Source organism: Mobula hypostoma, chromosome 11, assembly GCF_963921235.1.
Source record: "Mobula hypostoma chromosome 11, sMobHyp1.1, whole genome shotgun sequence".
Lineage (NCBI taxonomy): Eukaryota > Metazoa > Chordata > Chondrichthyes > Myliobatiformes > Myliobatidae > Mobula > Mobula hypostoma.
This window is the reverse complement of record NC_086107.1, coordinates 61350887-61375537: the sequence shown is the minus strand read 5'-3', so window position 1 is coordinate 61375537 and position 24651 is coordinate 61350887. Positions and strand designations below refer to the sequence as shown.

Genomic DNA, 24651 nt, shown 5'->3' with positions numbered 1-24651 from the left:
ATACATGGTCCCACCAGCATTCACTGAAGTTAGGTAACTGATGCTCTAGGCTGTACTCCAGAAACTCAAACATCACACTGATTATCATACACATCCACCAGTCTCGAATCATTAGTGTCTAGGGAGAAGAGAGGGAAAAAAACACTACTGAAAAGACTAATAAATGATGAAAAAAAAGACTGTACAGCGAGTTACACTTATAAGATAAATTTCTCCATTACTTTCATAGAATTAAGATATTTTTTCCCACTTACAGCCTGAAGAATGAGATTCTGATAAGACACTGGAAGACTGCTTAATGAATGATTTAGTTATGGATTTACGATACCAAAATTTCAGGGGATGTGTCCAATTACTTCACACGATTTGGCATTCACATCTCAGATTTCCACTGAAAAGATACCTTGGAAGGAGTACTGGATGGAATTATGAGAGCTCCAAGGATTAGCTTATCCAGGAAGATCAAGTAAACTTAGATGGTCCATTTTGAAAGAGAGTGGTAGGCACAAGAAGTGAAACTCTTTCCCATTGATCTGGAAGTGCAGTTGACTGGATGGACAGATCAAGACACAGGGAAAGAACCACATAATTAAAGCCAGGCCATTCAAGACCAGAAGACAGAAAGCAATTTTCATGGAGACCATGGTAAAAATCTAGAACTATTCTACGTTGATACTGAATAGTTAATAATTTTAAACCTCTCTCTCTCTCTGTCTGCATCTATATATAGAGGCAAAGGTAAGACAGATAAGCGACATTGATTGATAAAATAATTGAGTCATAAATATCATTGGATGGTAAAACGTGTTTCAAGCGGGACAATGGCCCATATATGATCTAAGTTGCAAGTATCGCTGAAATGATGGCAAAGACAACTTGAATGATACTTTTAAAAAGGAAATTGATAAATAATTAAAGGAGAGAAATTTGCAAGGTTTTGGAGCAAGGCAGAATCAACTGAAAAGCCACTTCATGAATTTAGCAAAAACACAATGACCAAACGAATTCATTTCTGTGCTATGATGAGGACACAGGGCAGAATTATCCATGGCAGCTCTGAATTGATGGTTGTAATGCATGAAATATTGAAATACCTCAGTGCATACAAAATACTAAAGGCTAAATATAACCTACTCATGAATTAATAATGCAGTTGTTCTGCACCATATTTGGATAGATTAGTTTGCATTTATTAGCACTTTTCATTTGTTCACACTAGCTTGTTGCATCCCAATAGTAACTGTGCTCCAAAAAGATTATAATCAAGACAGTTTGTCTTCTTTTCAAACAGTTGCTCCTCCAAGGGAAAGCTGAAAAATTACATCTTTACACAATGGATAACAAATCTTGGTGGAGCTTTAATTAGCAAAATAGTCATGGATGAAAGCGAATCGCATTCTTATCCTACCTTAAGGTACCATCCAAGGAAATGAGCTGGGACAAATCCATCCAATTTGTCCTAAAATACAAGATACAGGAAATTTCAGATTTTCAAATTGAACTTCTAATTACATTTTTTAACTATAAAAGTATTTTTCTTCCTACCAATTATCAGAAAACTACTTTTTACACCTTGCTCAACTTGTTGTTTAAAAGATGCTTTAACTCACTGACTGATCTCAGAGAAAACTGATACAATATGTAAAGGTCTACAGGTGACCACCCAGTTACTGCCCACGTTTCATAAAACCACAGATATGGAAAAAGGCAACAAAAAGGCAGCAGCCACTCTGGTGGTGATATCTGTTACTTGTCAAGTAGGGTGCCATGCACAATCCTGATTTGATGGAGACGGACGTGAGAGCACAGAGGAACATCTGGTGAAACTTCTGAAATGCCTGCTTCGCTGCTGCTGCTACTGTGTGATCCAGAATCTCCAGAGGAGAAGGCCCCGAGTCCTCGGCTTTGCTTGTTGCTCAGCGGCCGCGGCAGGGTCAAAGCGCTCGGCAGAGGATGGTGCTTGGAGAGGCTGTGTCGGAGGCTCGAAGTTTTCGGACGGACTCAGAATCCGCTGCGGTCGGGTGCTTCCAATGGTGCTGCATCGGCAAGTTGGCGGCGCTTGGAGGTTCATGGCGGGGAGAGTTCCTCCCTTCTGCCGCCTGCGTGAGATGATGAGTTTATCGGGACTTTGAGACTTTTTTTTTTACCGTGCCCATGGTCTGCTCTTTATCAAATTATGGTATTGATCTGTACTCTTGTAACTATATGTTATAATTATGTGGTTTTGTCAGTTTTAGTTTTGGTTTGTCCTGTGTTTTCTTGTGATATCATTCTGGACGAATGTTGCATCATTTTTTAATGCATGCATTTCTAAATGACAATAAACGAGGACTGAGTGTCCTCATAATCTAATCTAATCTAACAGCCTTTAAACCAGTCTAACACTACAAGTAAAATGTAGAATGAATAGAGGATTATTTGAGGTTTCAGATCCAAGTAGAGCCATTCCCTGATCACTAGCATGCTGACTGAGTGACATACTCAAGTACACTATCAGGAAGTTCACAAAATTTAGCTGCCTATTAACAATCAAATTGCTTTCAGTAGTAAGGAAGAGATAAAAATACAATGCAAAATTAAAGCGTAGAATCTTCTTACCTCAGCTTGCTCTTAGATATAGTGTTAAAAATCTGATAGCATAAATTGTAAAATGAAATTAAGCTTCAAACCAGTGGAGGGTGGTTGTTAGGGGATTCGTAGCCCATTCTTTAGTTAAAGCCTTCAGCATTTTGGGCATCGAGGGAGAGGGGAAGAGGAGAGCCATCCGCAGTACCACCAATGCGGCAGAGAGGGCCTCAAGATGGCTGTGGCTCAAAAGAGGGGAGCCATGGAGTCATAAGTAGCTAGCCATCTGGACACAAACTGGGGTCTGATCAGCCCCGGCTGGGTCACCTGGAGGAGGTTGTATGATGTTGAAAGACCGGAAACACCCGATGATTCCAGGAACATCACTGAAGATGTGTCCAGAAGCATCAATAGATGTATGTACACAGCTGCTGAAAGTTAAATTAAGCCATTTTTATGCCTCGAAACTTAAAAGCCATTGATAGAGCCAATCTCAGTTGGATTGTTTGGAGTTTTGATGCTATGCTGCAGTGAGAATCAAATAAGCCAACATTTTCAGGTAACCTTCACTGATTGAAGAACTGCATGTAAAATCCAAATAGTATGATAATCAAATTTGGATGTAGAAAAGGTCATTTCAAAAGAGGCCTGCAATCCAGTCAAAAATTATGTCAATGTAAAAATATATAATAATTTTCCAAAAGAACCAAGTTTCTGCTGTATGGAGTACAAATTAGAATAATTATACAGTGAAATGATATGCCAGAAATATTTGCAATAAGGAATAAATAAATGAATAAATAACCTCACTTCCAAATACAGCATCTTGAAAGTACTCATAAAATGGGTCTGACCTTCATCTAAGTCACAATAATAGACAAACACAATCTGCCTAAATAATAAAGCTTCTAGATGATTAGTTAGATTTGTTTTCCGAGAAGCTAATAACTATTTTATAGAAATTCTTTAAAATTCTTTGATAATTGCAAAGTGGATGTAATGATCTTCTCTGATTCAACATTTCCAATTGTTTACTGGGCTGTAACTAAATTGACAGGGGAAGACAGTGAAATGTAAAGCAAATTCTCATCTACATTGCTGCCAAAACTCTACAAGAATGGGTAAGATTTAAGTTGAAGCACCTGACACTTAACCATATGAAGGAATACGACGACATTTTAATGAGAAACCATCTTAAAATGTCATCACCAACCTTCACCACTCTCACCTCAAACAATTATGAGGTATATAGTATATGAACTTGTTCTGTCAAAGATAAAATTCATTAACCTTTCCTAGATTTTGGTTACTTGCTCCCTTCATCCCTGAAATCCATCATTTTTTTCTTGATCCTCTGATCTTATCCTCTGGCTTTCTCCAAATTTATTTTGCCAACAAGATGTACCTGCAATTCACTTAATTTTATTCAACCTAAACAGTCATCAATCTCTTTCTGCCTTAATGTTGGCTGATATAATTAATGTCTCTTTTTCCTTAAACATTGCCTCTCATGTCTTTCAACCTGCTGTCATTATAGTCTCCGAAACTTGAAAAATCAATATAAAATACTGTTTTCCCACTTTACTGTCTCATTTTCTAAACTCAAAATAGATTGAAGCAGGATTTGAGCTAATCTACAAAGTATTGTGCATTGTGGCAAATCAAAAGATAAATTCCAAAACTTGTCATCAATTTACTAAAAATAAAAAAACATAATTGAGAGGCTGAAAAAGTATTTGTTCCCTTTGCAATTACCATAGTCATACTTTATTGATCCCGAGGGAAATTGGTTTTCGTTACAGTTGCACCAACCTAGAATAGAGTATAAATAAAGCAATATAAAACCATAAGTAATTAAATAGGAATATGTAAATGCCAGGAAATAAGTCCAGGACCAGCCTATTGGCTCAGGGTGTCTGACCCAAGGGAGGAGTTGTAAAGTTTGATGGCCACAGGCAGGAATGACTTCCTATGATGCTCAGTGTTGCATCTCGGTGGAATGAGTCTCTGGCTGAATGTACTCCTGTGCCCACCCAGTACATTATGTAGTGGGTGGGAGGCATTGTCCAAGATGGCATGCAACTTGGGCAGCATCCTCTTTTCAGACACCACTGTCAGAGAGTCCAGTTCCATCCCCACAACATCATTGGCCTTACGAATGAGTTTGTTGATTCTGTTGGTGTCTGCTACCCTCAGCCTGCTGCCCCAACACACAACAGCAAACATGATCGCACTGGCCACCACAGACTCGTACAACATCCTCAGCATCGTCCGACAGATGTTAAAGGACCTCAGTCTCCTCAGGAAATAGAGACGTCTCTGACCCTTCTTGCAGACAGCCTCAGTGTTCTTTGACCAGTCCAGTTTATTGTCAATTCGTATCCCCAGGTATTTGTAATCCTCCACCATGTCCACACTGACCCCCTGGATGGAAACAGGGGTCACCGGTACCTTACCTCTCCTCAGGTCCACCACCAGCTCCTTAGTCTTTTTCACATTAAGCTGCAGATAATTCTGCTCACACCATGTGACAAAGTTTTCTACCGTAGCCCTGTACTCAGCTTCATCTCCCTTGCTGATGCATCCAACTATGGCAGAGTCATCTGAAAATTTCTGAAGATGACAAGACTCTGTGCAGTAGTTGAAGTCTGAGGTGTAAATGGTGAAGAGAAAGGGAGACAAGACAGTCCCCTGTGGAGCCCCAGTGCTGCTGATCACTCTGTCGGACATACTGTGTTGCAAACACACGTACTGTGGTCTGCCAGTCAGGTAATCAATAATCCATGACACCAGGAAAGCATCCACCTGCTTCGCTGTCAGCTTCTCCCCCAGCAGAGCAGGGCAGATGGTGTTGGATGCACTGGAGAAGTCAAAAAACATGACCCTCAGTGCTCACTGGCATGTCCAGGTGGGTGTAGACACGGTTCAGCAGGTAGACGATGGCATCCTCAACTCCTAGTCAGGGCTGGTAGGCGAACTGGAGGGGATCTAAGTGTGGCCTAACCACAGCTCCAGAACAAGTCTCTCCAGGGTCTTCATGATGTGGGAGGTCAATGCCACCGGTCTGTAGTCATTGAGGCCACTGGGGCGCGGCACGGCATCTTCGGCACGGACGAGGTAGGACGTCTTCCACAGGACCCCTCTGGAGACTCAAGCTCAGGTACTCCACATCGCTGAGGGGCACGGGCTTTGAGCACCTTGGTACTGACACCATCCAAGCCTGCAGCCTTGCTTGGGTTGAGACGTTTCAACTGTCTTCTCACCTGTTCAGCTGTGAAGCCCACCGTGGTGGTTTCATGTGGGGAAGGGGTTTCATGAGAGCAGAGTGGGGGACTGTGAGGAGGGGTAGGAGGGGAGAGTGGAATATGCGTTGGTTGAGGGCTGACAACAGATGAATCATGTGGGGGATGGGCAGGGGCCACAATGCCAAATCTGTTAAAGAACAGGTTAAGTTTGTTGGCCCTGTCCACACTGCCTTCAGGTCCTCTGTTGCTAGTTTGCCGGAACCCAGTGATGGTCCTCATCCCACTCCAGACCTCTCTCATGTTGTTCTGCTGGAGTTTCCACTCAACCTTCCTCCTATACCTGTCTTTAGTCTCCCTGATCCTGGCTTTCAGGTCCCTCTGTATTGTCCTCAGCTCCTCCCTATTTCCATCTCTAAACGCCCTCTTTTTAGTGTTCAGGATGTCCTTAATGTCCTTTGTTACCCATGGCTTGTTATTTGAATAACAAAGGACAGTTCTTGTCAGAACATTGCAGTCCACACAGAAGTTGATGTAACCAGTGATGCACTCTGTGAACCCATCAATATCCTCTCCATGTGGCTCACAGAGTGCCTGCTAGTCTGTCACCTCAAAACAACACTGGAGCGCCTCATAAGCCTCCTCCGACCATTTCCTTACTGTCCTCAAGGTTGCAGGTTTAGTCTTCACCAGAGGCACGTAGCAGGGTTTGAGATGCACCAGGTTGTGATCTGACCTTCCCAATGGGGGGGGGGGGGGGGGGGAGAGGGGAGAGGAGCTGTCTGCATCCTAAACATTAGCATACATCAAATCCAGAGTCCTCTCCCCTCTGGTTGCACAGCTCACATACTGCGTGAAGTTGGGCAGTGTTTTAGCCATGGTAACATGGTTGAAGTCACCCGAGATGGTAATGAGGGCACTTGGGCGCTGGGTTTGTAATCTGGCTATGATGGTGTAAATCATGTTACACGCTGACGTCGGGTTGGCAGAGGGAGGGATGTACACAACAACCACAATTGCATGTGAGATTTCCCTTGGCAAATAATATGGCCGGAGTCCAACAGCAAGAAGTTAAATATCCGGGCTGCAATCACGTTCCTTGATCATAATATGACCAGGATTGCACCATCTGTTGTTTACCAGAACAGCAAGACCCCTCCTTTACACTTACCGCTTGCAGTGCAATTCCGGTCAGCCCGAATGGTCTGGAAGCCCTCTACGGAAATGTTTTGATCGGGTATGTCCTCATGCAGCCACGTTTCGGTAAAACACATAACACTACTCTCCCGAAATGTTCTCTGACTCCTGGCTAGCGCCGTCAACTCGTCCATTTTATTACCCGGTGATCTCACATTGCCCATAATGAGAGAGGGGAGACACGGCTTATAATTTCTCTTCTCCATAAGCCTCTGTTGTCTCGACCACACTAACTTTCATCAGGTACAATATACTACCTTCCCAACTCACCCAACTGGTTGATGTAGAAAATTGGAGGATCACCTGTTTTTAATGAATTCATAAGTATAAATACACCCTCCCTCTGTAAGGTCCAACAGTATGGTAGATTTTCAACAGACAAAACCAAAATTAAGACAAAAAAGCATTCAAGACAAGTCATGGAAATGATCACTGAGAAGCAGAAATCTGTGGAAGGATACAAGACCACCTCAAAGGCACTGAACATACCTCAGCGTTCAGCGCAGGCCATTGTGGAAAAAGTGGAAAAATATGAAACCATAGCCATGCTGCCTAGGTCAGGCCGCCCCTTTAAACTTAGTCACCGTAGAAAAATGGCACTTGTTAGAAAAGCAACTGTGACACCAACAGTCACTATGAGTGAGCTGCAGAAGTCAATGGCTGCAACTGGAGATGAAGTTCATGGCTCAACAATCACCAAGGCCTTGCACAAATAGGGAGAGTGGCAAGAAAAAAGCCCGGGTGTAAAAAAAAATCCTTGTCCATTAAGATTTTGCAAAGTGTCACTTAGAAGGTACTGTAAAGATGTGGGAAAAAGTCTTGTCAGAGGAGACAAAAGTTGAACTTTTTGTCCTTAATACTAAGCAATACGTGTGGTGCAAATCTAAAATTGTGCATCAGCCAGGTAACACCACCCCTACTGTGAAGTATGATGAAGGTAGCTTTCGGGATGCTTTTCAGCATCAGGGACTGGAAGTCTGGTCAGGATTGATGGGAAAATAATACTGCTAAATACAGGTAGAGTTTGGATAAAAATCTTATAGCCTCTGCCAGAAAGCTTAAACTGGGAAGGAAGTTTGACTTTCAGCAGACCATGACCCAAAGCACACTGCCAAAGCAACCACGGAGTTGCTTCAAATGAAGAAAGTGTTTTCAAGTGGCCCAGTTAGGGTCCTGACCTTAACCCAATTTGTAAATCTCTGGCAAGACCTCAAATTTCCCAACTAACCTGGCACAGCTTGAGCAATTTTGCAAGGAGGAATAGGTAAATCCTGTTCCATCATATTGTGCAAAGCTAATAGAGACTTGTCAAAAAAGACTACTGGCTATAATAACTGTGAGAGGTAGTTCAATTAACTATTGAGCAAAGTGGGATAAATACTTCTTATCAGGTTTTGAAACTTTAGTTTTTCATGCTTTACAATTTTCCCTGTTTTGTGGAGGTTTTTACTGTGGGGTTTAAAAAAAAAAGGAGCACAAGATTCACAAATAAAAATTCTCAGTTAAATTGAACAAAACCCTGGTTGTAATATTCATTTATGTGAACAGAGTTGGAGGTTAAACACTTTTACAAGGCATTGTATATTTTGACCATTCTTCAATAACGGCAAAGCACTAGTAAAGATACAATAAATTCGTTTGACATGACAATTACAAAATTGTCATTCTTCATCATAATCTAACATAATTAACTACCTCTGCTTTCCATACTGTTCCTCTATTTGAGGGGTAAAAATATTTACTTAGTTCTGTTCCTTTGGAGGAAAGTTAAGGCTGTTCACGGGAGCACTTTTAAACACTGGATTCCATCCACAAATACAGAACGTATATGGCAATTTAAAAATGCAAATCAATCTCACCCAAATGTTGTGATATGGATCAGTCTTATTTCCTGGGTCAAAAATAAGACAGTTGCCACCATAGTCCCTCTCAGGCAAGGGCACCCCTAGTTTTGAATCGATGAATTTCATGAATTGACGACCATCCTGAACAGTCTGTGAAAATATAAACAAGCACTCAGTGAAGCTGCACAAACATGGCCCAAGTTAAAGATTCTAAATGTGTCACTGAGTACAAGTGAAAATAAAAAGATAACCATAAAACCATGTTTCCAATAGGTATTTAAACTTAATACCTTTTAACTGCATGAGTTCTTATGCAACATCACTTCCTCCTGATCTCTTAATTAAACCAGTTACAGTGATGCCCCCTTGAAACTGCACTTTCCACCCAATTCACTGGCAGCACTTGCTGTTTAAGTTAACCTGTAAACATGTTCTCAAGGGCAGTTACGTTCTTAAGAAATGAGATTTCAATTCCCCAGCTCAAGTGCTTCGGCCTAAAAATTAAAAGTGGCAGCATATCGTTTGGAATCTCCACACACCTATGTGTACACTATACCAGCAACTCTTAAATGCAAACATTGCAGAATCTAGTTAGAAACCAATAAAGTCAACATTGTAATTATTCACTATCTCTGCATATCAGTGGAATAACCAAGATATTTGCTTTAGAATTAAGTGGGCTATATGTTTTCAATTCCAACAAAATAAAAATGACCCTAAAGAGGACTAGTTCTTAGATTTAGAATGCTAAAGCAAAGAAATGGCCCTTTGGCTAACTAAGTCCTCACCAGCTATCAAACATCCAATTATACTTATTCTCTCTATATTCCTATTAAGTATCCACAAATTTTACCACTTACAACCTGTATGCCTTTGGGATGTGGGGGATGGGTGGGAAACAAGGACCTAAAGGAAACCTGTGCAGTTACAAAGAGAACATGCAAGATTCACACACACTGCTCCAAAAACTAGGATTGAATCTAGATTACTCTGTAAGGCAGCAGTTCTACTAACTGTACTACCTCAATATTTGTCAATCTCACCAAACTAATTTGGTTCAGAGGGGAACAAGGTGGTAGGAGACAGGGAAAGGAAGGAAGGAAGAAAATCACTCAATGCCGAGACATCACTCACTGAAAATTTTCCTTTTCACATCAACTGTGTCATATATTCTGAGCAGTACCACCAACTTACTCAAAATGTTATGCCGTGGATTCGTTTCATTTCAAAGCATCAGAAACAGACAAATTGCTGATTTGAATTTGAGGCAAATAATGTTTCAAACAAATAGGACCAAGCAATTTACAGTATTTCTCCCCTCAATAATACACAACAAATGTAATAAATTCCAGAAAGCCAAAAATTCTATCCCTATTAAAAATCACATTAAATCTAACAATCATATACATAATTCAGTTCCATCACAAATTTGTAGAAACTGATTAATTAGGATAGCTATATCCTTTTCAGAAATTTAAAAAAATCAATTATAAAAAGATAATAAAAGAATTTACGTGAAACAACAACTTCCAATATTCTGAGCAATGAGGGGCAGCTTATCCTATTATCAATACTAGCCCAAGAGTTACTTTGCAATGTTTCCTTATTGCATGTGGTGTATTTGGTATAAAAATATTATAGGGCTGCAAAATAGTGCAGCAATCAATTTATAGCACTAAAAATAGATTTATGATAGAGAAAAGGATCATAGATTCATTGTCAGAGTTGCTTAGCCTGATGTCAGTGGTGGGAAAGATGCTGGAATCAATTATAAAAGATGAAATTACGACACATCTCGATAGCAGTAACAGGATTGGTCCGAGTCAGCATGGATTTACGAAGGGGAAATCGTGCTTGACTAATCTTCTGCAATTTTTTGAGGATGTAACTATGAAAATGGACAAAGGAGAAATAGTGGATGTAGTGTACCTGGACTTTCAGAAAGCTTTTGATAAAGCCCAACATAGGAGATTAGTGGGCAAAATTAGGGCACATGGTATTGGGGGCAGAGTACTGATATGGATTGAAAATTGGCTGGCTGACAGAAAACAAAGAGTAGCGATTAGCGGGTCCCTTTCGGAATGGCAGGCGGTGACCAGTGGGGTACCGCAGGGTTCAGTGCTGGGAGCGCATCTGTTTACAATATATATTAATAAATTAGATGAGAAAATTAAAAGTAACATTAGCAAATTTGCCGATGACACAAAGCTGGGTGACAGTGTGAAATGTGAGGAGGATGTTATGAGAATGCAGGGTGACTTGGACAGGCTGGGTGAGTGGGCAGATGCATGGCAGATGCAGTTTAATATGGAGAAAAGTGAGGTTATCCACTTTGTTGGTAAGAACGGGAAGACAGATTATTACCTAAATGGAGTCAAGTTAGGAAAAGGGGAAGCACAACGAGATCTAGGTGTTCTTGTACATCAGTCACTGAAAGCAAGCATGCAAGTACTGCAGGCAGTGAAGAAAGCTAATGGCATGCTGGCCTTCATAACAAGGGGAATTGAGTATAAGAGCAAAGAGGTCCTTCTGCAGCTGTACAGGGCCCTGGTGAGACCACACCTGGAGTACTGTGTGCAGTTTTGGTCTCCAAATTTGAGGAAGGACATTCTTGCTATTGAGGGAGTGCAGCGTAGGTTCACAAGGTTAATTCCCAGGATGATGGGACTGTCACATGTCGAAAGATTGGAGCGACTGGGCTTGTATACTCTGGAATTTAGAAGGCTGAGAAGGGATTTTATTGAAACATAAAAGATTATTAAGGGATCGGACATGCTGGAGGCAGTAAGCATGTTCCCGCTGATGGGTGAGTCCAGAACCAGAGGCCACAGTTTAATAATAAGGGGTAGGTCATTTAGAACGGAGTTGAGGAAAAACTTTTTCACCCAGAGAGTAGTGGATATATGGAATGCTCTGCCCCAGAAGGCTGTGGAAGCCAAGTCTCTGGATGCTTTCACGAAAGAGATGGATAGAGCTCTTACCAAAGATAGCAGAATCAAAGGTTATGGGGATAAGGCAGGAACTGGATACTGATTGTGGATGATCAGCCATGATCACAGTGAATGACGGTGCTGGCTCGAAGGGCCAAATGGCCTACTCCTGCACCTATTGTCTAATCCATTTGCCTGCATTAAGTCTGCATCCTTCTATGCTTTGCCTGTTCAAATGCCTGTCTGAGTCTGTTGGCTATTACACTGAGAAAGTACTGATATAAAGTAGGAGGTTCAGTGTATACTCAGGCTCCTAAGTTAAAAATAAGTCACAATTCTAAGAATAAAAACAGTCCCACATTCATAAGCAGTAATAGAAACATAGAAAATAGGTGCAGGAGTAGGCCATTCGGCCCTTCGAGCCTGCACCGCCATTTATTATGATCATGGCTGATCATCCAACTTAGAACCCTGCCCCAGCCTTCCCTCCATACCCCCTGATCCCCGTAGCCACAAGGGCCTCATCCAACTCCCTCTTAAATATAGCCAATGAACTGGCCTCAACTGTTTCCTGTGGCAGAGAATTCCACAGATTCACCACTCTCTGTGTGAAGAAGTTTTTCCTAATCTCGGTCCTAAAAGGCTTCCCCTTTATCCTCAAACTGTGACCCCTCATTCTAGACTTCCCCAACATCGGGAACAATCTTCCTGCATCTAGCCTGTCCAATCCCTTTAGGATTTTATACGTTTCAATCAGATCCCTCCTCAATCTTCTAAATTCCAACGAGTACAAGCCCAGTTCATCCAGTCTTTCTTCATATGAAAGTCCTGCCATCCCAGGAATCAAACTGGTGAACCTTCTTTGTACTCCCTCTATGGCAAGGATGTCTTTCCTCAGATTAGGGGACCAAAACTGCACACAATACTCCAGGTGTGGTCTCACCAAGGCCTTGTACAACTGCAGTAGTACCTCCCTGCTCCTGTACTCGAATCCTCTCGCTATAAATGCCAGCATACCATTTGCCTTTTTCACCGCCTGCTGTACCTGCATGCCCACTTTCAATGACTGGTGTATAATGACACCCAGGTCTCGTTGCACCTCCACTTTTCCTAATCGGCCACCATTCAGATAATAATCTGTTTTCCTATTTTTGCCAGCAAAGTGGATAACTTCACATTTATCCACATTAAATTGCATCTGCCATGAATTTGCCCACTCACCCAACCTATCCAAGTCACTCTGCATCCTCTTAGCATCCTCCTCACAGCTAACACTGCCACCCAGCTTCGTGTCATCCGCAAACTTGGAGATGCTGCATTTAATTCCCTCATCCAAGTCATTAATATATATTGTAAACTGGGGTCCCAGCACTGAGCCTTGCGGTACCCCACTAGTCACCGCCTGCCAGTCTGAAAAGGTCCCGTTTATTCCCACTCTTTGCTTCCTGTCTGCTAACCAATTCTCTATCCACATCAATACCTTACCCCCAATACTGCGTGCTTTAAGTTTGCACACTAATCTCCTGTGTGGGACCTTGTCAAAAGCCTTTTGAAAATCCAAATATACCACATCCACTGGTTCTCCCCTATCCACTCTACTAGTTACATCCTCAAAAAATTCTATGAGATTCGTCAGACATGATTTTCCTTTCACAAATCCATGCTGACTTTGTCCGATGATTTCACCGCTTTCCAAATGTGCTGTTATCACATCTTCGATAACTGACTCCAGCAGTTTCCCCACCACCAACGTTAGGCTAACCGGTCTATAATTCTCCAGTTTCTCTCTCCCTCCTTTTTTAAAAAGTGGGGTTACATTAGCCACCCTCCAATCCTCAGGAACTAGTCCAGAATCTAAAGAGTTTTGAAAAATTATCACTAATGCATCCACTATTTCTTGGGCTACTTCCTTAAGCACTCTGGGATGCAGACCATCTGGCCCTGGGGATTTATGGGCCTTTAATCCCTTCAATTTACCTAACACCACTTCTCTACTAACATGTATTTCACTCAGTTCCTCCATTTCACTGGACCCTCTGTCCCCTATTATTTCTGGAAGATTATTTATGTACTCCTTAGTGAAGACAGAACCAAAGTAATTATTCAATTGGTCTGCCATGTCCTTGGTCCCCATAATCAATTCACCTGTTTCTGTCTGCAGGGGACCTACATTTGTCTTTACCAGTCTTTTCCTTTTCACATATCTATAAAAGCTTTTACAGTCAGTTTTTATGTTCCCTGCCAGTTTTCTCTCATAATATTTTTTCCCCTTCCTAATTAAGCCCTTTGTCCTCCTCTGCTGAACTCTGAATTTCTCCCAGTCCTCAGGTGAGCCACATTTTCTGGCTAATTTGTATGCTTCTTCTTTGGAATTGATACTATCCCTAATTTCTCGTCAGCCACGGGTGCACTACCTTCCTTGATTTATTCTTTTGCCAAACTGGGATGAACAATTGTTGTAGTTCATCCATGCAATCTTTAAATGCTTGCCATTGCACATCCACCGTCAATCCTTCAAGTGTCATTTGCCAGTCTATCTTAGCTAATTCACGTCTCATACCTTCAAAGTTACCCCTCTTTAAGTTCAGAACCTTTGTTTCTGAATTAACTATGTCACTCTCCATCTTAATGAAGAATTCCACCATATTATGGTCACTCTTACCCAAGGGGCCTCTCACGACAAGATTGCTAATTAACCCTTCCTCATTGCTCAAAACCCAGTCCAGAATAGCCTGCTCTCTAGTTGGTTCCTCGACATGTTGGTTCAAAAAACCATCCCGCATACATTCCAAGAAATCCCCTTCCTCAGCACCTTTACCAATTTGGTTCACCCAATCTACATGTAGATTGAAGTCACCCATTCACATTTCTAATTTCCTGTTTAATACCATCTCCGACCTCACTACTACTGTTAGGTGGCCTGTACACAACTCCCACCAGCGTCTTCTGCCCCTTAGTGTTACGCAGCTCTACCCATATTGATTCCACATCTTCCCGGCTTATGTCCTTCCTTTCTATTGCGTTAATCTCTTCTTTAACCAGCAACGCCACCCCACCTCCCCTTCCTTCATGTCTATCCCTCCTGAATATTGAATATCCCTGAACGTTGAGCTCCCATCCTTGGTCACCCTGGAGCCATGTCTCTATGATCCCAACTATATCATAATCATTAATAACAATCTGCACTTTCAATTCATCCACCTTATTACGAATGCTCCTTGCATTGACACACAAAGCCTTCAGGCGCTCTTTTACAACTCTCTTAGCCCTTATACAATTATGTTGAAAAGTGGCCCTTTTTAATGCTTGCCCTGGATTTGTCAGCCTGCCACTTTTACTTTTCTCCTTACTACTTTTTGCTTCTACCCTCACTTTACACCCCTCTGTCTCTCTGCACTCGTTCCCATCCCCCTGTTGTGAACTAACCTCCTCTCGCCTAGCCTCTTTAATTTGATTCCCACCCCCCAACCATTCTAGTTTAAAGTCACCTCAGTAGCCCTCGCTTATCTCCCTGCCAGGATATTGGTCCCCCTTGGATTCAAGTGTAACCCGTCCTTTTTGTACAGGTCACACCTGTGCCAAAAGAGGTCCCAATGATCCAAAAACTTGAATCCCTGCCCCCTGCTCCAATCCCTCAGCCACGCATTTATCCTCCACCTCATCGCATTCCTACTCTCACTGTCGCGTGGCACAGGCAGTAATCCTGAGATTACTACCTTTGCGGTCCTTTTTCTCAACTCCCTTCCTAGCTCCCTATATTCTCCTTTCAGGACCTCATCCCTTTTCCTACCTATGTCATTGGTTCCTATATGTACCACGACCTCTGGCTCCTCACCCTCCCACTTCAGGATATCTTGAACACAATCAGAAATATCCCGGACCCTGGCACCAGGGAGGCAAACTACCATCCGGGTCTCTGGACTGCGTCCACAGAATCGCCTATCTGACCCCCTTACTATCGAGTCCCCCATCACAACTGCCCTCCTCTTCCTTGCCCTACCCTTCTGAGCTACAGGGCCGGACTCTGTGCCGGAGGCACGGCCACTGTCGCTTCCCCCGGGTAAGCTGGTCCCCCCCACCCCCAAGAGTACTCAAACAGGAGTACCTATTGTTAAGGGGCACAGCCACCGGGGTACTCTCTATTACCTGACTCTTCCCCTTCCCCCTCCTAACCGTGACCCACTTGTCTGCCTCCCGTGGCCCCGGTGTGACCACCTGCCTGCAACTCCTCTCTATCAACTCCTCACTCTCCCTGACCAGACGAAGGTCATCGAGCTGCAGCTCCAGTTCCGTAACGCGGTCCCTTAGGAGCTGCAATCTCGATGCACTTGGCGCAGATGTAGACGTCCGGGAGGCTTGGAGATTCCAGGGCCTCCCACATCCGACACCGAGAACAGCAAACTGCCCTCACACTCATACTGCCCCTCTCCTCAAATAACAACAGAAAATGAATGCCAACCTTCCTCGCCTCGCCCGTTTCCGCCTAAGCCCGTTGCGCCGAAGCCCTTAAGTCTTCACTCTGCTCCCGGCTCACTCCGCCGCCCGCAAACTACGCTGCCCGCTCTATGAGGCTCTGTTCCTTTTAAATTTGCCGCGCTGCACTGCCCGACGTCACACGCCTGCGCAGTCCCACCTCTCTGAACGCCGTTGGAGAAAAAAACCCGAAAATTTCAGAAATGTCTTTCTCGGCACTCCCACTCCGACTTCCTTCTTCGAATCAAACCCGAAGCAGGATTTCTGCCCTTTTAAATCTGCCGCGCTGCACTGCCCGACGTCACGCCTGCGCAGTCCCGCCTCTCTGAACGCCGTTGGAGAAAAAAAAACGAAAATGAAGTTCATCAGCTATCCATCTCTTCCCCTCTGCCCTATAACATACCAAATTCCCCAAAAAGAAATAGATGGCAAAGAAACAAGAGAAACTGCATTAATTTAACAGACAAGAGTCATGATCGTGTTCAACTGTCATAATTGGGGAACAGAAAGATGAGAATGAGTCGAAAATTTACTTGAGGAAATCACAAGTAAATAAAGATATAAACTTGTACATGAAGGATGCTCACTATTATAGATATACAAGTAACAGCTATAATGTAATTTGGTGTAGGTGCAAGCAAGGACAATACGAAAGGAGACAGCATCCATTCTAAATCCAGTACTACACAGGACCATTAAGGTCCATAACAGCTGCCTACTCAATGCTTAACAGGTAATATGATAACTTTCAACTATTATAAACTATTACTGAAATAATAGTTAATATTAATAGTAAATAATCCTGAAAGTGATGTACAGTTCATAAAGAAATGTATATATTTCAGAATATCTAGCAATCTGACGTATCACCATTCCTTTTTTTGCAATTACATCGGGGCTGCTAATTTAAACCTTGCTGAAATCCTAATATTACATCAAAGTGTACATGACAAATAATTGGAAAATGGATTTTATTTTATACATTTTACATTGAAGTTTTTTTTCTGGAAAAGTATAGGTGCAAGAGAGGTGAATTTATTAATTACATTCCTTTTTAAAATTCAGGTCAGTAGGAAATTATGATTCCTACAATAAAGCAACACTCAACCCAAATCACAGAATCATAGTAGAATCTTGCAGAACAAATCTGATTATCTAAATGCAAGAGTATAACTGAAAGGTTGGGTAAAGTTAGCATGTCTGAATACTGCACCAAGCTCTTAATTCTTAACATTTTATACATTTTTGTTGAGTTCACTAGCATTCATTACAACTCCACGTCATGGCTATCCTCAAGGCTAAATTTAAATGGGGCAATCACAGGATCTTGCTTAGAACACTTGAAATTTTAATTCAAAAAGCTTAATAATGAAAAGCATGAGGGATTTCTTTCTCAAATAATAAGGATTATGAAAGATTTTAATTTGCTCCTAAGAAAAATCAACTTGATCTGCTCAAATTAAAAGTACAGCATAGCACAGAAATGCATAAACTTTTTCATATTTCTTATTTGTACAAATAAATTAAAAAGGAAACAACACCATGAGACATCCTGAGATCATGAAATGTGCTATATTTATGGAAGTCTTTATTTTCTATGGCTGTAAAGTCTAGGATCTTGAATGCTTCAGAAGTCTTACTTTGATTGAAAGACACAGAACAGAGCGTAGATATGGAAAGGATATTGCCTCAGGTAGGAGAAACATGAATAAAGGGCGACTGATTTAAAAGAAGTCACAGAATGTTTAAAATAGACCAGGAGAAAATTCCTCTCTCAAGACTATTTGGAAAACTCTTTTCATCTGGCAATGTCGAAATGACAAGGGGAAGAGAGAGAGAATTGTTAACACAGGTGTAGGTTACCATCAGCTCATCAGCAGACAGGATTGCAGAGTTCGGATATTATCAGATTAATCACAACCGCATTAACTGGTGAAGTATGCTTGAGGGGACGTGCATATTTGCATAAACACAAGAGATTTTGCAGATACTCAGCAGGTCAGGTAGCATCTATGGAAAGGAATAAAGAATCAATACTTTGGGCCAATACCATCATCAGGACCAGAAAAGAAAAAATAAAAAGGTGGGGGGGGGGGGGGAGGAGAAAGAGTACAAGCTGGAAGGCAATGTGTGAAGCCAGATAAGGGAGAAAGTAGACTGCTGGGGGAGTGGAGATAAGTGAGAAGCTGGGTGGAAAGGTAAAAGGCTGAAGATATCTAATAAGAGAGAAGTGTGGACCCTGGGAGCAAAGGAAGGAAGAGGGGAACCAGAGGGAGCTGATGGGCAGGTGAAAAAAGGGATGAGAGGCAAACAGAATGTGGAATGGAAAAAGAGAAGGGAGAGTGGATAAACTATTGTAATTTATAGAAACAGATGCTCATTCGTCAGGTTGGAGACTACCCAGACAGAATGAGAGTTGTTGCTCCACCAACCTGAGAGTGACCTCATCGTGCCAGTAGAGGAGGCCAGGGATCGACATGTCTGATTGGGGATTGGAATTTAAATGGTTGGCCATTAGGAAATCTTGCTTGTTGTGAATGTTTTGTGGCAAAGGTAGAATCCCAAATATATACATCACTTTGGCTGGGTATAAGTCAACTAAGGATCAATAATGAGCTTTCTAACCGCCAAAGCCAAAAATTACATGTTCAAGTCCCTTTACAAACCTAGAATTAGAATTTTTCCAGAGGACAATGCCAGAATGTTCACTCAAGATTCATAAGAATTCATAGGTCACATAACAATTAACCCAAGTGATGTTTTTCAAGGAGTACCTTAATGAAATAGGGCAGTTTTAGGAAGATGTACAAACCCATTCCAGAATAAATGTTTAGAGAATGATATGCAAGTTTACTGTATATCTACAAGACAATGGGTACAATACAAAAACAATCACCCCTTTTAGCATGCATTATGTGCAAAGCTTAATAACCTGTTCAAGACAAAAGACGGAAGGCTTAGAATGTCATGCTATGAGGTTACTTATGTGAAACACTCTGGTTTCCTCAACTGCATAAATCTTGGGATGACAATCTCCAGCCCCGCCAAATGTGAGATTGAGGGGTGACACCCCCCAACCCCCCCATTTGTGTGGCTGCTGTGTAATTCGCTACCCTGTTACAAATTAATGCCACAAAATAACAGACAGTACACTGCACACGATTAAAAGAATTATATTTATGAATCTTAACTAAAGGGTTCGTAAAGAATAACAAAAAGAAAAGGGCCCATTCTAATTAAACAGTCAAATGTGCACAAGTTGGAGCTCATCTTGAACTTCTCTGTCACTCACGCGCTGGGCCCTCGGTCAATGTGAAACTACACACCACCTTCTGAACGTCGCTCGCAATCCATCTCAAACAAACGGTCTCCCACTGGATTGTATGCTAGGACCGGTTCTCCTCAGTGTCTTCTCTCTTCATCTCTTCTCAAACAAAAGCTCAAGACTAATCTTATTGTCCCTCACCAAGAAAAACTTCACACTAATTGAATGGCACACATTCCACATCATCCCTTATCTCCAACAATAACCCAAACAGGCTGAAAGCAGCACAAACAATTCTCAGAGCTGCTAAATGGAATATCTACAGCATAACAGTAAAGATGTGAACCAGGGCACTACATATGAATTACCTGATTGTTTACTTGAAGCTAGTCAAATCTCTAATCAACTAGGATATGAGAATTGCCCCATACTAATGGATGCTAAAGTCCAAGTTTCTTTGAACAAATCCGGACAAAATATTACACAGGATAACTGTGGATTCCTTTTACAAGAAGATGGCATCAGTGAACAAAGCAACCAAGGTGACATCCTCCAGAAACGACTTCTTTCACGTCCTTTTTTCTTTCAAATGTAGTTTGACTGTTGGAACCTGTGATATACATTTTAGAGCTGATTGAACGATCTAGTGCTTTGCTACCTCCAAGGGTGTTCCATGAGGCTACGAACAAAATGCCTGGCCTCAACGCCAAGAAGCCGGCAGATGGGACTCCATTTCTCGCTGATTAAGGCACTGTAGCAGATTGAAATTATCGAGGCGAGTGGGTGTTCAGCGCTGTCCACCAGCCTCTCGCTCACTGTGTGTGACAGTCTCTCTGCCTCCCCCCGCCAATGCTGTCACAGGAGTGCTGGAGTTCTGAGCAAGATCTAATCAACACTTTTTGCGGATTGGAGTACAGGTTATGATGTGATGTGTGTCTCTCGCTTCTTTCTTTGTTTGCTACTTTGGACAACTTGGATTCAGGATAGCCTGCAGATAACGAACACTGAGCTGAACCGAACAGCCTGGAATCTTTCGATTTTGTGATTTTCGCTCTTTTTTTTTGTTGCCATTTGCGCAATGTGTTTTTCTTTGCACGGGTTTTATGGTTTTTATTGTTTTGTAGCTGTCAGTGGGGAAGACGAATATCAGGGTTGTACAGTGCAGACATTCTTTGATAATAAATGAACTTAGAATCTTTGAATCTTGCATTTCCTGTGGATTATTAAATTAGAATTTACAGAGCATGGCTCTTGTGATTTTTCAGCCTAAATGTTGGGTTCCAGATGAACTAAGACAACCAAGTATAAAATAGCATAATTTTTTTCTGATCTAATCTCTTTTTAATATTATAAATGCCCATAGTTTGTGCATTTGGTAGACAAAATTTTATTTCCTTAGGTCCTCTTTCTCACATCAATTGAAAATATTGTTTACACAAGCATGCACGGTTCTATGAGATAAAACTTGCCTTTTTACTAGAAGTAATGAAGCGCAGCCAGAATCAAAACAGTGTCAGTGCTAAAGTTCATCTGACAGTCAAACTGTCAATTCCCCACATTCCGACGCCCTCAGTTGCCAAACAGCACACTACTGTTTAAATTTAACAAGAAAATGAACAAAAACAGCAAGCCAAAATGGTTTTACATGCTCCTGTACCCTTTTGAAAAAGATTCAGTCTTTGGAACAAGTTAAAAAGCACGCATTCTTTGAATGTTAAGGCCCTGTTTTTGCAGTATTCACCTGCATATACACTGAAAAGAGAAATTTCAGTAAGAAAGAGTAATGGCTTTTGATTCCGTAACTGACCACCAAAAGTGCACTTAAGATATCTACAGAAACTTAAATCAGGATATTTATTCAATTAGCCTAAAAAATGTATGTCATTTGTATTACCAAAAGTAACATGTAAAAACAAGAAAAACGAAACTGCTCATGGAGCCAAACATTGATGGGGATTCATCAGTACAGATCCCAACACAGTTCCTCCAAGAGAGACCTGTTGTTTCTAGATAAATATATCTTGGCCTTTGCTTGTTTCAGGCAGCTCTTTGCAACGAAAAAAAGTTTTCTTGAATTTCACTATCATTTACAAATCTTACAAATGTTACAATATGACATTTATTGGTGAAATCTGTTGACTCAGCAACCTGGATAATTCAGGAGGAAGAGACTGATGTCACAGCTGAAGTTGGGCAAGTCCATTCAATGTTTGGAAAACATACTTCATGCTCATTAGTCTACCATCCCCCCCACCCCTGTGCGATATAGCGCTTGTCAATTATCAGCGGCCTGCCCTATCTCACGTCAAAAACTGAGAATGGACTCAACCAAATAAACATGGTCCTACTATGCACTGCCACACTGGGCTTAGAGACCTTGAACGAGATTGCTAACGGGGCTGCTCGGTCACTGCCCACCACTATGATCCCTAGCATAGTGCGTTGCAGTGAAGTTCAAAAACGATGCTTATTTATTTTAATCATGATCTCTCGCAGAACTCCTGGTGACCTCACACGTAATTCTATGGTTCCGCGGAATCCTGGTTGAAACCTGCTTTAGATAAAGGTCAATTCAACCACTACTTCCATTTGTGGGAGAGCATAGTTTTGAAAAACTATGGCTTTTCAGGACCATAAGACAGTGGAGCAGAATTAGAACATTCAGCCATTGATTCTACTTCTCCATTCCATCATGGCTGATTATCCATTTCAAGCTCATCTTCCTGCCTTCTCCCCATAACCTTTGATGCTCTGGCTAATAAAGAACCTATCAACCTCTGCTTTAAATAGATCAAATGACTTGTCCTCTACAGCCATCTGTGGCAATGAATTCCATAGTTTCACCATGCTCTGGCTAAATAAATTCCTCATCTGTTCTAAAGGAACACCCTTTTACTCTGGTGCTGCGCTTTCTGGCCTTGAACTCCCCAACGATTGGAAACCTTATCTCCACCTCCACTCTATCAAGGCCTTTCAATATTTGGTAAGTTTCAATAAGATTCCCCCTTCATTCTACTAAACTCCAGTGAGTATAAACCCAGTACCATCCAATTGCTAATACGTTAACCTTTTTATTCCTGGGTCATTCTCATAAATCTCCTCTGAACTCTTTCAAATTCCAGCAAATCTTTTCTGAGAAATAAGACCCAAAACTGCTCACAGTTGCCCAAATGTGATCTGATCAATACCTTATAATGTCTTATCATTACATCCTTGCTTTTATATTCTCTTCCTCTTAAAATGAATGCTAACATTGCGTTCTTTATTTCTACTCCTTTATTTCTTCTACCAAAGTGCATGACCATACATTTCCCTACACTGTATTACATTTGTCACTTCTTTTCCCATCCTTCCAATCTGTCCAAATCCTCCTTCAACACTACCTGCTTCTCCACCTACCTTTCTAACATCTGGAAACTTGGCCACAAACCCATCAATTCCATCATCCAAATCACTGACACATAATGTGAAAAGAAGTGGTCCCAAAACCAACCCTGCCAATCTTCTGTCTACGCTAGGATTTTTCCTGTAGTAATATGAGCTCTTATCTCGTTTAGCAGCCTTCTGAAAATCCAACTATTGCATACTATGCCCAAACAGCACCTAAATAATTCAGCCCTTGAGCCGAGTGATTAGATTCAACTTAGTTTTGATATTAAACACAGACAATTTATTTTATTCTGAAGGGTTAAGGGTAAACCAGTAAAATTAATAAAGCTTTATAAATCACCATCTGAATTAATACTGACAATAAAAGTTTGACAGCAATGAGAAACCATCCGTTACCTTTTTCCCCCAATGTCAGCTATTCTTGGGTCAAATCCAGCACAAATGACAGGGGACTGCAATATATTTAAATGCCATTTCTGCTTCACTGAAAAAAACTAATGTACATAATTATCTTCAGTCTTTATATCTCCCTATAATATAGTATACATTAGCTTTAGATGAGCAGCTTTGTCTAAAAATCATGTTTTAAACCAGAAATGTGTACTCAAATTTAATTTAAACAATTTAAATTATTTAAAATTCCATTTTCATTTAAAATAATTTAAATAGTTCAGGATAGCTTAACATGAGAATTCACTACTTGTAAACTGACCAAATATATTAGATAAAATAAAATTGCAAAACATATTAAAGCATTTTGGATTACAGGTTGAAACTCTCTAGACTGGCACCCTTTCAACATGATTGGTGCTAAACCACAGAAATTGCCCCCATTCATCACCATCTGAGCAAGAGATTTATTCTTTTTTAAAGTTTGAACATTTCCCCCCATCACAGAAGGATTCCAAGAACTGCCAACAATCCAAAGTTTCTGCAAGTCAGAAGGACTGTGGGCTAAAGTTCACCAAAGTTGTACTGGTAGGTTAATTAACTACAGATTAGTACAGAGCTTAGCAACACACAAAATGTTGGAGGAGCTCATCAGGCCAGGCAGCATCTATGGAAAAGAGCAAAGTCAACGTTTTAATCCGGGGCCCTTCATGAGACAAGTGAATAGCTGGACTACAGAATTACAATCTGTATATTATTTACTAAATTAATCTTGATAAGAATAGTTGCTTATGATAGCACAGAACCCATAACTTTAATGCTGTGTATCCATCCACTGATGCATTTAGTGGTGATTATTTACCCAGCTGCTCAGATTTTTTAAGGGTAATCTCTGATGCCAAAGTACATACAGATGGTTTAATGTGAACTACTTTGCTTACACAAATAAAGGAGGATAATCCCAATTTGCAGAAAGAAATTAAACATTCATTAAAAATATACCTAAACATCTATGTGTGTCAAAATTAAACAAGGATCAATATTATCAAAATTGTTCTCCTTCCTGATACTTCTCCTTGCAAGTGGAACAAGTGCCACACCTGCTCCTACACCTCCCCCCTCACTACCATTCAGGGCCCCTAACAGTTCATCCAGGTGAGGCGACACTTCACCTGCAAGTCTGTGGGGGCCGTCTGCTCCATCTGATGCTCCTGGTGTAGCTTCCTGTATATTGGTGAGACCCAACGTAGATTGGGAGACCACTTCACCAACACTTACACTATGGCCAGCAGAAAAAGCGGGATCTCCTGGCAGCCACCCATTTCAATTCTACTTCACATTCCGACATATTAGAC

General features: G+C 41.4%; 1 protein-coding gene across 2 annotated transcripts in view; it reads right to left on the bottom strand.

Annotated features, from left to right (window-relative positions):
• Nucleotides 1-24651, bottom strand: part of ptdss2 (phosphatidylserine synthase 2) — a 77758-nt gene that overhangs the window by 18195 nt on the left and 34912 nt on the right. For both annotated transcript variants that reach the window (XM_063062177.1, XM_063062178.1), the window contains exons 5-7: nt 8864-8998; nt 1409-1459; nt 5-118 (exon numbers count right to left, since the gene is read on the bottom strand). In XM_063062177.1, coding sequence (XP_062918247.1) covers nt 5-118; nt 1409-1459; nt 8864-8998 — 300 coding nt within the window. The remainder of the gene's footprint in view (nt 1-4; nt 119-1408; nt 1460-8863; nt 8999-24651) is intronic.